The sequence below is a fragment of the Erpetoichthys calabaricus genome, chromosome 4, assembly GCF_900747795.2.
Source record: "Erpetoichthys calabaricus chromosome 4, fErpCal1.3, whole genome shotgun sequence".
Classification (NCBI taxonomy): domain Eukaryota; kingdom Metazoa; phylum Chordata; class Cladistia; order Polypteriformes; family Polypteridae; genus Erpetoichthys; species Erpetoichthys calabaricus.
In genome coordinates this window covers 54,209,739-54,222,811 of record NC_041397.2, presented here as the reverse complement: position 1 = coordinate 54,222,811, position 13,073 = coordinate 54,209,739, and the positions used below count along the sequence as shown (strand labels likewise).

The window sequence follows — 13,073 nt, the reverse complement described above, 5'->3', positions numbered from 1 at the left end:
GGGCCTTGTAATAACATTGGTATCTTAAATCCAGAGTTGGGAGTAATGCATTTCTAATATAATGAATTGTGCAATAAAATTACTTTTTCTATCAGGAGTAACATAATGTACTCCTTTTGAAAAATAAGTTACAATATTGCACTTACCTTGACTTGAAAAGTAGTAATATTAACACTTTAGGAAACTACTTAAAATCTGCACTGATTTTCATTTCCTCAATGTACAGTATTACCATCAGTACCCAACAGTCAATATTCCTTTAATGTTATATTATATTCTGTGTAAAAAGGAGAGGGCAGCAGACATAAAAAGGGTTTGGGGATGGCCACCCTGTATACTTGATAAACGGATAGCAAAAGAAAACATGTCTTTACAGCCAGGAGTCCAAAACAGAACTGAACTAACAAAATGAGGCTGGTCTATAAATATGACAGAAAACAGGAAGAGGTGGGATCAGGGAGGCTGGGACAGGAAGTGATGTCATGGGTTCTGGATGCCTGTGGTAACATCATCAGAGAGTGTCAGAAGTGACATCATCAATGGATGCTAGAAGTGATGTCATCAGTGGGATGGCTGGAGGTGACGACATTGAGAGGCATGGTCTTCAGCTGGTCTGCAGAGGGACAAAAGGAGAATGGATCAGATGACAGCACCAACCCCTGGTCCGGCTGAGACTTAACACTATTTGAGCCCATAAACCATCTCCCATGCACACATGTGTGACAGCTGTCATCAGTCACAAAGTAACAAAACATAGTTTATATTGCACCTTCTCTTCTATAAAAACATATTTCTTTGTATTTTGTGGAGGAGTTGCAGCCCACATCAACTAAAAAGTCACAACTGCTTCAGATATCACTTCTCGAAGTAAGTCTCTGACAAAAAAACATTCCCTAAGTACCTTTATGACACTTCTGACATTTTGAGGAGCTGCATTTCATTTTTAGTACTGCAGACATTTGGCCTGCGTAAAATGAAAGTTTTTTTTAGAACTCAATGCCCACTGGATTGATTCTAAACTATAGTACAAAAAAGCCACCACATGTATAACAGAAAAATAAATGAGGTGCATACTTCATAATCCAGGCTTATCTGGAAACTGCAACCAGTGTGGAATGCTACTGATTTCTACAAAGTCAGCATGTCTTCTTATGATACAACACACCAGACTCTTCTAGCGCTTCTGTTCAAAGACTGCTCAGTTATGGAAGTCCTAGACTCAACTCACAGTTTCAGATTTTCGTTTTGAAAGACTGCTTCTTATAAGAAATAATAATGATTTCACATTTTTCAAAGAATAAATATGAACACATACTCTAGTTCCCTGATATTTTGGGAAATCTGAGCTAGTATTTTTGCTTCGTTTTCACTTTTGTTGACTAGGTAAAAGTTTATTTGGCTGCAAAAAGTAAGAAATCTGTCACATAACTTTGAAAAGTTCACAATTACATAATACAATAACAGTGTCAATTTTAAATTAGTTGCATTTTAATATTTAAAAATGAGGACTCCCTTGTATGCCAGAGTTCAGCAGTGCTCATTTAATTTAAGACCAATAATGAATCCTTTTATTTATTTATTGCCTTGTTGTGATTATATTGAAAATAGATATAATTGCTACTGTGTACTTGTCTGTGAATGCACATTCAGTTTGTGTCCACAAATCTGTGCTGGTACAGTATCTGGGAGGTTGATGGTTCAAATCCCATTCCTGCCAGATAGTACACTACTCTGTTGGGCTCTTGAGCAAGGCCTTTAATTGCTCCAGGGATACTGTACAGTGACTGACCCTATGCTGTGGCCCCCAAAGACAATGTGAAAAGACAATTTCACCTTGGGAATTATTAAAGCATTTCTTCTTCTTCTTTCAGCTGCTCCCGTTAGGGGTTGCCACAGCGGATCATCTTCCATATCTTTCTGTCCTCTGCATCTTGCTCTGTTACACCAATCACCTGCATGTCCTCTCTCTTTTCCTTTTTCCTGGCAGCCATATCCTTAGCATCCTTCTCCCAATATATTCAGCATCTCTCCTCTGCACATGTCCAAACCAACGCAATCTCGCCTCTCTGAGTCTGTCTCCCAATCGTCCAACTTGAGCTGACCCTCTAATGTACTCATTTCTAATCCTATCCATCCTTGTCACACCCAATGCAAATCTTAGTATCTTTAACTCTGCTACCTCCAGCTCTGTCTCCTGCTTTTTGGTCACTGCCACCGTCTCCAACCCATATAACATAGCTGGTCTCAATACTGTCCTGTAGACCTTCCCTTTCACTCTTGCTGATATCCGTTTGTCACAAATTACTCCTGACACTCTTCTCCACCCATTCCACCCTGCCTGCACTCTCTTTTTCACCTTTCTTCCACAATCCCCATTACTCTGTACTGTTGATCCCAAGTATTTAAACTCATCCACCTTCGCCAACTGTACTCCTTGCATCCTCACCATTCCACTGACCTCCCTCTCATTACCACACGTTTTCTGTCTTGTTCCTACTGACCTTCATTCCTCTCCTCTCTAGAGCATATCTCCACCTCTCTAGGGTCTCCTCAACCTGCTCCCTACTCTCACTACAGATCACAATGTCATCAGCAAATATCATAGTCCACGGGGACTCCTGTCTAATCTCGTCTGTCAACCTGTCCATCACCATTGCAAATAAGAAAGGGCTCAGAGCCAATCCCTGATGTAATCCCACCTCCACCTTGAATGCATCCGTCACTCCTACCGCAGACCTCACCACTGTCACACTTCCTTCGTACATATCCTGTACAACTCTTACGTACTTCTCTGCTACTCCCAACTTCCTCATACAATACCACATCTCCTCTCGAGGCACCCTGTCATATGCTTTCTCCAGATCCACAAAGATGCAATGCAACTCCTTCTGGCCTTCTCTATACTTCTCCATCAATACCCTCAGAGCAAACATTGCATCTATGGTGCTCTTTCTTGGCATGAAACCATACTGCTGCTCACTAATCATCACCTCACTTCTTAACCTAGCTTCCACTACTTTTTCAAATAACTTCATGCTGTGGCTCATCAATTTTATCCCCCTGTAGTTACTGCAGTCCTGCACATCCCCTTATTTTTAAATATCGGCACCAGTACACTTCTTCTCCACTCCTCAGGCATCCTCTCACTTTCCAAGGTTCTATTAAACAATCTGGTTAAAAACTCCACTGCTATCTCTCCTAAACACCTCTATGCTTCCACGAGTATGTCATCTGGACCAATGGCTTTTCTATTCTTCATCCTCATCATCGCTGTCCTTACTTCCTCCTTGCTAATCCGTTTCACTTCCTTATTCACTATCTCCACATCATCCAACCTCTTCTCTCTCTCTCATTCTCTTCATTCATAAGCCTCTTAAAGTACTCTTTCCATCTGCTCAACACACTCTCCTCGCTTGTGAGTACATTTCCATCTTTATCCTTTATTACCCTAACCTGTTGCACATCTTTCCCAGCTCGGTCCCTCTGTCTAGCCAATCGGTACAGGTCCTTTTCTCCCTCCTTAGTGTCCAACCTCTCATACAACTCATCATATGCTTTTTCTTTAGCCTTCGCCACCTCTCTCTTCACCTTGCGCCTTATCTCCTTGTACTCTTGTCTACTTTCTGCATCTCTCTGACTATCCCACTTCTTCTTTGCCATCCTCTTCCTCTGTATACTCTCCTGTACTTCCCCATTTCACCACCAGGTTTCCTTTTCCTCCTTCCTCTGTCCAGATGTCACGCCAAGCACCCTTCCTGCTGTCACCCTTACTACATCTGCTGTAGTTTCCCAGCTGTCTGGTCACTCTTCACTGCTACCCAGTGCCTGCCTCACCTTCTCCCTAAACTCAACCTTGCAGTCTTCATTTTTCAACTTCCACCATTTGATCTTTGGCTCTGCCCTCACTCTCTTATTCTTCTTGATCTCCAACGTCATCCTACAGACCACCATCCTATGCTGTTTAACTACACTTTCCCCTGCCACTACTTTGCAGTCTTCAATCTCCTTGAGATTGACTCTTCTGCATAGGATACAATCTACCTGTGTGCATCTTCCTCCACTCTTGTACGTCACCCTATGTTCCTCCCTCTTCTTAAAATACGTATTCACCACAGCCATGTCCATCCTTTTGGCAAAATCCACTATCCTCTGACCTTCTTCATTCCTCTCCTTGACACCATACCTACCCATCACCTCCTTGTCTCCTGTGTTGCCTTCACCAACATGTCCATTGAAATCTGCTCCAATCACCACTTTCTTTCCCTTAGGTACACTGTTCATCACTTCATCCAACTCACTCTAAAAATCTTCTCTCTCATCCATTGCACACCCAACTTGCGGTGCATATGCACTAACAACATTCATCATCACACCTCCAATTTCCAGCTTCATAATCATTACTGTCTGACACTCTTTTCACCTTCAGAACACTCTTGACATACTGTTCCTTCAGCATAACTCCTACCCCATTTCTCCTCTCATCCAGACCATGATAGAACAATCTGAATCCACCACCAATCCACCTGGCCTTACTCCCATTCCATTTAGTCTCTTGCACGCACAATATATCAACCTTCCTTCTCTCCATCATATCTGCTAACTCTACCCTCAGTTCCAGTCTCTTTACTTTCCTCCTCTCCTCCTGCCTCCGGACACGTATCCCCCCTCTTCTTCTCCTTCTTCTTCTTTGGCCAACAGTAGCCCAATTTCCGCTAGCACCCTGTTGACTAACAGTACTGGTGGCGGTCATTGTTAACCCGGGGCTCGACCGATCTGGGATGGAAATTTGGGAATTATTAAAGCATATGCAGAAAAAAATGCATTATTTTAAATATATTTTAAAATATACATTTTAAATTTGCTTGCTTAATATTTTTTTAAAGTTTCATACTTATTTCTGAAGTAATAAAGGTAATATGATATGTATATTACACCACTTAATGAAAAGTAACATTTTGGAATACTTTGTATTAATTTTTCTAAAATATATAACTATTTAAAAGTAACTCACCCAACACTGCTTACCTCATCATGCTAGTAAAAGAAAATAAGTAATACAAGTTGGCTGTGTGACCAACATATGGGTTGAGAGCCCTGGAGCTAATAAGTCTGTTGGTGCGGAAGGAAAACAAAGGTTAAAATAGTGGAAGGACAAAGGAGTGGAAGGCAGCCACGTGCAGAATTCACTCAAGCTCCATATGTGCAAAGTATTCAATTATTCAACTTAAAATGTTTTAGCGAGCACATCTATCTTGTTTAAAATTGACCAAAATGTTTCCAGGTTAAGATCCAACCTGCGAACATTGCAATCGAGCTCCATCTTCACTAGGCCACATGTTTTGGGAGTGTACCAAATTAACATCATTCTGGACAAACTTTGTAAATGCCTATCAGACAGCCTTGGTGTCACAATCCCTCCTAATCCATTAACAGCTGTGTTTGGGGTACTTCCAGATGGGCTTAAAGTGGAGAAGGACAAACAAACTGTGATTGCCTTTACTACACTATTAGCATGTAGACTTATCTTGCTCAACTGGAAGAATCCTAACTCACCTCTTTTAAGTCAGTGGGTAACTGTTGTGATATATTATTTGAAATTGGAAAAAATCAAATTGTCACATAGAGGATCTGTTCAAAACTTTTTTAAAACCTGGCAGGATCTAATCAATAACATTTTAGAATAAGCATTTATTCTTACTCCTTTATCTCTTTACTACTCTCACAAGTTTTACTCTGGCTGTTAGATTTTCTCTCTTTCTCATGGGTGGGGGTTGAATTGGATTTAGTTTTGTTATGTTTGACTGGATTGTAAGGAATGTTACAGGCTTTAAATAAGTTCAATAAAAGTTAAAAAAAAAAAAAAAGTGGAAGGACAGAAGTCCACTTGCTCATTACCCAGAAAACAAGCTGACATTTGGCCAGTGTAGGCCTGGTGAGGACAAACATATTGGCCTGATGTGAGCAGCTAACAATGGCTCAATTAGGATTTGTAGATCGGGCAACATTGGCCCTAAAACACTGTCTCATTGTGGGCAACAGTCAGGTAGCTCAAATTTGGTCATGGACCTGAAAAAAGTCTGTCTATCCTTCCCTGCTTATTCAGGGTAAGGTTGCTAGGTACCTACAGCCTATCCCAGGAAGCAATGGGCACAAGCAGGAACGACCCCTGGACAGGGCACCATCCCATCACAGGGTGAACACACTCACTCAAACAGCATAGGGACAAATTAGCATCACCAGTCCACCTAACCTGCATGATTTTGGACAATGGGAGGAAACCAGAGGACCCAGAGAAAACGTGCCAGCTCCACACAGGAAGGACCTAGAATGCGATCCTTGGCTTCCTTACTGTGATGCTATGTTATATACTGTGTGGCAACATTAAAAAGTGGGCAACTTTGGGGTAGTGATTACCTTGGCCAGCGTTACCAAACCATCACTGGGCCAATGAGGGACTTACTGAACTTGCACTGCCAGCCATTAGTCCATTTTGGGCCACCAGGGGAACTTTGCTAAGGTCTCACTTTGTAACAGCCTCATCATTGGGCCAATGTGGTATTTAATTGAGTTTTCCAAAGCTCACACTGCCCATGGTCCGCCCACAGGGAGCCACTCTGTACTTGTTTGCTGGGTACACTCTTAAATATAACGGTTCCAAATTGGCAGTTTACTTGGTTGTGTGGACTCTTTCATTCTGGGAATGGCTCTCTGCATATGAAATTGGTTCTTTGGGCTTTAAATGAGTTTCTAATCTGTGGACAAAACAGAAATCTTTAATGTACAGCAGGCTACCTAGCAGTATACTCACTGACTAAAAAAACTGAGCTTATACTTTGTTATTGTGTTTAGTAAGAGTCCTGTTAAAATCACAAACCTATTGGTATATCACAAAATGGTGCTTGTTACAGGTCCAAATAAATAAAGGTTCTTTCAGGAGTCTACCTGTGGATGGTTCTTTTGGAATGTTCTCCTATGGCATCAATCAGATGAAACACGTTTGCACCTTTATTTTTAAGTGTATGTGGAAGCATAGTGGTCTGATGCATATGATGGCAGACAGGTTACCATAGTTTTAATAGTAGGGCAAGGATGTTTAATTAGAAGCTGTGGCTCATTATTTCTGGGAACACTTGAGCCACCATAGCAGATCTGTGAGGATGACCCTGAGACTTTTACGTGGTGCTCCTTACCTTAAAAGTGCTCTAGGGTTTTCCTGGGAGGTAACCCTGAGGTAGGGTGTAAAATCCATTTTAATGGCCCAGTGATGGCAGAGTCACAAGGTGAATTAAGGACTGGTAAGAGAAAGAGAAGGAGAAGTCATGAGAAAAACAGGGCTGCAGTGATTGGTGTAATTCAGTTGAAAGTGGACTGGTCACCCACCTTTGTACATAGGGTGACCAAACGTTTAGGAAAGATTCTGAGAGGAAGGGGGATTTGTGTTCTCTCCTGCTTATTTAGTTTAACCCGCCCTGTGTGCTCATTCCTGTCTAATGCATACACATTTATGGTCCCCATGTCTTTATTTTGGGTCAATGAAAATGTTTTTATGTGAAATGTTTTCATACATAAATGAAAAGATCTCAATGAATAACCAGATTCAGAATGTTTTTTTTAATTTTGAGCTACACTGAATTTATCAAACATTTTTGTATACCCATTTTTGCAATGTCCAACTATATCTTACACAATGCTAAATGTTTCTAATTTGTTTTTAAACACACTATACACTAATCAATACTATGACCTTGTTAGCTTGCAAGTCTATAGTATCCATACAGGTTACTGCTACTCTTATATTTTTTGCTGTACAAATTCAATTTTGCAGGGTGTTTTATCATGTAAGGTCCTATGGTGACCCTAATTTCCCTTTTTATACTCTGTTGTGTAGACCTTAATAAAATGTCTAAAATCCCATACACTTACCATTCTTATTTTACTCACACTCTTACTTTAGCACTTCCTTCCCCATTACCTTCTACATCTGTAACTTAGGCAATTAGACAGAGTAAAGAACCAGGCAGGAGTTAAGTCACACATTTAATTATTTATTATTGATAATAAAGCTCAAAAATATCAAGTAAGCAGCATACGATGTGTATATTGGCACCATACCCTTACAGCTTAAGTATCCATGAATCTTGCGTCTCTCAACTTATCTTCAGTCTAGCTTGTTTTGCTACAACATGGCCTTTGAATGGAGTATTGAAACAAAGCCACATGATTGTCTGAATATGGCTGCCAGATAGAGCTGCCTTCATCATGGTCTTCTCTTCATGGTCAGATGGTGAGAGAGAGTTAAAGGCAAGGTGACCAACATTATACCATTCTTAAACCAATAGGGTGTTGTAGTAATGAATGGCCTCCAATTTAAAACCAATCATAAACAGGCATACTTTAGACCAATAGAATTCAGGTACAACTCATCCCCCAGTTGCTTTGTTAGTCAGTTTATGGCCTTCCTGCAGGTGATGGCTTACAGGCTGTAAATCCAAACACGGTCACCTTTGCTATGCTGGTTTGACACATGCTCTGTTACCCTCACCATAAACATCAAAGCACTGCTGTTCTCATCAGTGACGTAAAACAGTCTGAAACACTATCTAATATTACATTTGCGTTGCCTAGCTTACAAATAAAGACATACAAAATATTTATCAACTTATATGCTAGAAATCAGTGCACCACAGAGTGCATTCAGTTAGTAAGTTTTTAATTTTATAGAAGGGAACAGTAACAAAAACTTCATACCCCTTGAAATTTTACCAAATGCATTTTGCTTCTTGCCAGGCACGAGTTGAAGAAATAGAAGAGGAACTCGAAGCTGAAAGAGCGATGCGTGCAAAGGCGGAGAAGCAGCGAAGTGATCTAGCAAGAGAACTGGAAGAGCTCATTGAGAAGCTCGAAGAGGCTGGAGGCAGCACTGCAGCCCAGATTGACATTAACAAAAAGCGTGAAGCTGAGTTTTTAAAACTGAGACGCGATCTAGAGGAAGCTAATCTCCAGCATGAAGCCATGGCTGCCGCTTTAAGGAAGAAGCATGGTGACAGTGTGGCTGAGTTCAGCGAGCAGATTGACAACTTGCAAAGAATCAAGCAGAAACTGGAGAAGGAGAAAAGCGAGCTGAAAATGGAGGTGGATGATCTCTCCACTAATCTTGAACAAGTCATCAAAACAAAAGTAAGACGAGGAATGTTTGTCATTCACCTTTTGGTGCAGAGCTGTGTTATCTGGTAAAGCAGTGGGATGGTGCTTCTCTGAAAAGGTGGTCACCAAACTAAGCAATGCTACTAAGTATATTGATTAAGAGAATCCTTATGACAGCAACATTTTATTTTTTTAACAAAGAGGTCTTGTGTTGGATAAGATTCCCTAATAGCTGGTCATACTACTGGTCAATATAATGATAAACCTGGATGACAATATTTTTCTTAGTTTCTGGAATATACTTAAATATATGTTTCTATTGATATAATTTTTAAACTATTTTTCTAGATTTGGGTTAGTTGCTTAAGTATCCAGTGTCATGAGTTTGATTCCAGGGCCCTTTTATGGTCTATGTGGAGTTTTTAGGTTTTTCGTCACCTTGACATGGGTTTTCAATTTCTTGTGAATGACTAAAGGTTTTTGTGTAATGGGTGCCTTTGAATAAGGGCTGGTTCTTGAAAAAATAATGTGCTCATTTTATAAAGGATACTTTCAGACACTTTTGTTTCTAATAAACAGAAGTTAATCAGGGTGTAAGTTATGTGCTGAAATCTAGAGGAGCTCATGTCAGACTATTTTCAATGGTGGAGTATGGTGGAATCTCAAAAAGTATAAGGTAGGCTATGAATGTGTAGGTCAACCCAAAAGAAAACTCTAATTTTACAAGTAAATTAATGTCAATTTCAAGCTCCTTCAACTTCATTTCTGTGATCTCATTTGCCTTTTTAAGTTACATTGATGTCACAGTCCTTATGCTTTAGATTATTTGTCCTACAGTATTTTCTCTGCATGGCTGTTTTCCTTGGATTCGACAAGTTCTGAGGGAATCCTCTTCTTCATAGCAATAATTATAATTACTATATTGTAAATACAGGTACGATGACAAGGGTGGATTCAGAAAGCATTCCAACACCTTCACTTTTTTCACTTTTTATGTTGCAGCCTTGTGCTAAAATTGTTTAAGTTAATTTTTTCACCCTCATCAAGCAATACTCAATCAACCTTGGAATAACAAAGCCAAAACTGGATTTTACAAATTTTTGCAAACTTATTAAAAAATAAAAAACTGAAATATCACATTGACACAAGTATTCAGACCCTTTTCTCAGTACTTAGTTGAAGCCCTATTTGGTAGAGATCACAGCCTGGAGTCATCGTGGGTATGACGCAGCAGGCTTTGCACATCAGGATTTGCGGATTTTCTGACTTTTTTTGTTGCAGATTCTCTCAAGCCCTATTAAGGTTGGCTGGACACTGTAAGTGGACAGCTATTTTCTGGTTCTCTTCAGATATGTTCAAGTCCAGGCTATGGCTGGGCTACTCAAGGACATTCCCAGAGTTGTCTCTAAGCCACACTTATGTTGCCTTTGCTGTAAACCTGGGGATGTTGTCCTGTTGAGAGGTAAACCTTCAGCCCAGTCTGAGGACCCAAGCCCTCTGCAGAAGACTTTTATTAACAGCAACTCTTTACTTTGCTCCATTTACCTTTCCCTCAACCTTGTCTAGTCTTCCAGTCCCTGCTACTGAAAAACAACTCTGCAGCTGCTTCGCTATTGAAATGGTATTTTCACAGGTGATGAGCGGGGCTTGGTTTCCTTCAGACATGACACAAGTTTTGGTTTCATTAGACCAGAGAATCTTGTTCTTGAAGATCATTTAGATACCATTTAGCAAACTCCAAGTGAGCTTTCATGTGTCTTTTACAGAGGAGATAACTTCTGTCTGGCCACTCTGTCATAAAATCCAGATCGGTGGTTTCCTTTTGGAAGTTTCTCCTATCTTCACACAGGTTCACTTGAGCTCAGTCAGTGTGACCATTGGGTTCTTGGTCACCACTCTTACCCTTCTTCCCCGATCATTGAGTGGACTGCCAACTCTTGGAAGAGTCATGGTTGTTCCAGATTTCTTCAATTTAAGAATTATGAAGTTATGAAATTCCATCCATCCATCCATCCATTTTCCAACCCGCTGAATCCAAACACAGGGTCACGGGGGTCTGCTGGAGCCAATCCCAGCCAACACAGGGCGCAAGGCAGGGAACTAATCCTGGGCAGGGCGCCAACCCACCGCAGAGTTATGAAATTACGAATGTTAAATGCTGCAGAAGTTGTTTTTTGTTTATCCCTGCCCAGATCTGTTCCTCAAGACAATCCTGTCTCTGAGGTCTGCAGACAATTCCTTGTGTGTCATGGCTCTTTTTTGGCTCTGATGCACATTGTCAACTGTCAGACCTTCTATAGACAGAATCATGTCCAATCAAGATGTAGAAACATCTCAACAATGACAAATAGTAGCTGTAGGCAATGTTGGTCCTGGAGGGCCACACTGACTGCAGGTTTTGTTCCAACCCAGTTTCTTAATGAGAAGTCAACTATTGCTAATGAAGCACTTAATTTTCAAGTGACATTTTTCAGCTTCATTTTAGTTGTCTCGCTTGTTAAGGTTCCCCATCCTTTATTTAATGAGATATTTCATTTTATATCTACTATGTAATAAAGCACTAAGGTCTGTGTGACCAGTCCCACTGAGCAGTTAGTATGGCTTTGTTGTGATTAGTCAGTTTGGATTTAGTGACCCAAAGAAAGAGGAAATGCGAGTATGAGACACACAACGAGGAGTAAAGGCTCAGGCTGAGAGAGTCGCTGTCAAAGATGGAAAGTAGAAAACCAGGAAGTTGGTGAGAAAGGCACCTTGAAAATAAGGAATGAGTCTGAGAAACAGGCTTTAATGGGACGTACTCAAAAGAGGGAACACCGGTGAAGAGTAGTTAACACACAAGCGAATACAGAGAAAAGGCGCTGAATTGTACATGTTGAACAAGTAATAGCAAATATTTTTTAATTATTCTGTTGCCTGTCTTTGACAGGCACCATGACTAGTTTTTAATATATAAGATATATAAATGGAAAAATTCCTAAAATCCTATTTTTCCATAGTCATTCTGGGCTATCAAGTGTTGCTTGATGTGGTGAAAATTGAATTTAAATGATTTTAGCAAAGGACTGTAACACTGAAAATATAATGAAAAGTGAAGGCATCTGAATACTTTCCGAATCCACTGTGTAAGCTGGTGTAAATATATTAACATATTACCTACTTGTGTGCTGAGACCTTGAATTTTATTTTAGTAAAACATCTTATAATAATTGGATCTACTGAGTGCCTCAATATGGCTCTGCAGAATTTTTCTATAATTTTTATCTATGACCTTGAATTTTATTAAGTTTGAGAAAGTTATATTGTGTTATATTATTTTACAGTTATTTTTTACATGTGGCTTTAACCTTAGTTATGTTTTCACAGACTACTACTGAAAAACTCTGCCGTTCATATGAAGACCAACTAAATGAATCAAAATCAAAACTTGATGAGCTGATTCGACAGATAACTGACCTCAGTGCCCGCAAGGCATGGCTTTTAACAGAGAATGGTAAGAGGGTATTAACAATTAATGAATTTGTATTCCATATTTCATGATTTACAGTATTGAGTGAGCCATTACAAGGTTCCTTACAAAGCACCTAAGAAAAATGCATAAAATAAAAGATACTCTAGCTGATAAGTTTTAAATCCTGACCCAGTCAGCACCTCTGGATTTTGCATGTTCTCCCCATGTCTGTGTATTGTTCACACATGCTCATAGTCGCTCCTTAGTTACATATATTGTCCTGCTTTGAATGGATGTGAGTGTGTGTGTGTGTGTGTGTGTCTGTGTAAATGTGTCTGTGATGGACTGGCTCCCCCCTTCAGGACTGCTTCCTGTCCCACTCCCAATGCACCCAGAATAAGCTCTACTCATCCCCATATGTCTCAGAACTGGATTAATCAGGTTTAATAAATGTGAGTGAGATTTTTAGTCCACCAATCAT

At 40.1% G+C, this 13,073-nt stretch overlaps 1 protein-coding gene across 1 annotated transcript in view; it reads left to right on the top strand.

Annotated features, from left to right (window-relative positions):
- LOC114651090 (myosin-7-like) overlaps positions 1-13,073 on the top strand; it is a 200,879-nt gene that overhangs the window by 68,480 nt on the left and 119,326 nt on the right. The window contains exons 27-28 of the mRNA XM_051926523.1: positions 8,788-9,177; positions 12,508-12,634. Coding sequence (XP_051782483.1) covers positions 8,788-9,177; positions 12,508-12,634 — 517 coding nt within the window. The remainder of the gene's footprint in view (positions 1-8,787; positions 9,178-12,507; positions 12,635-13,073) is intronic.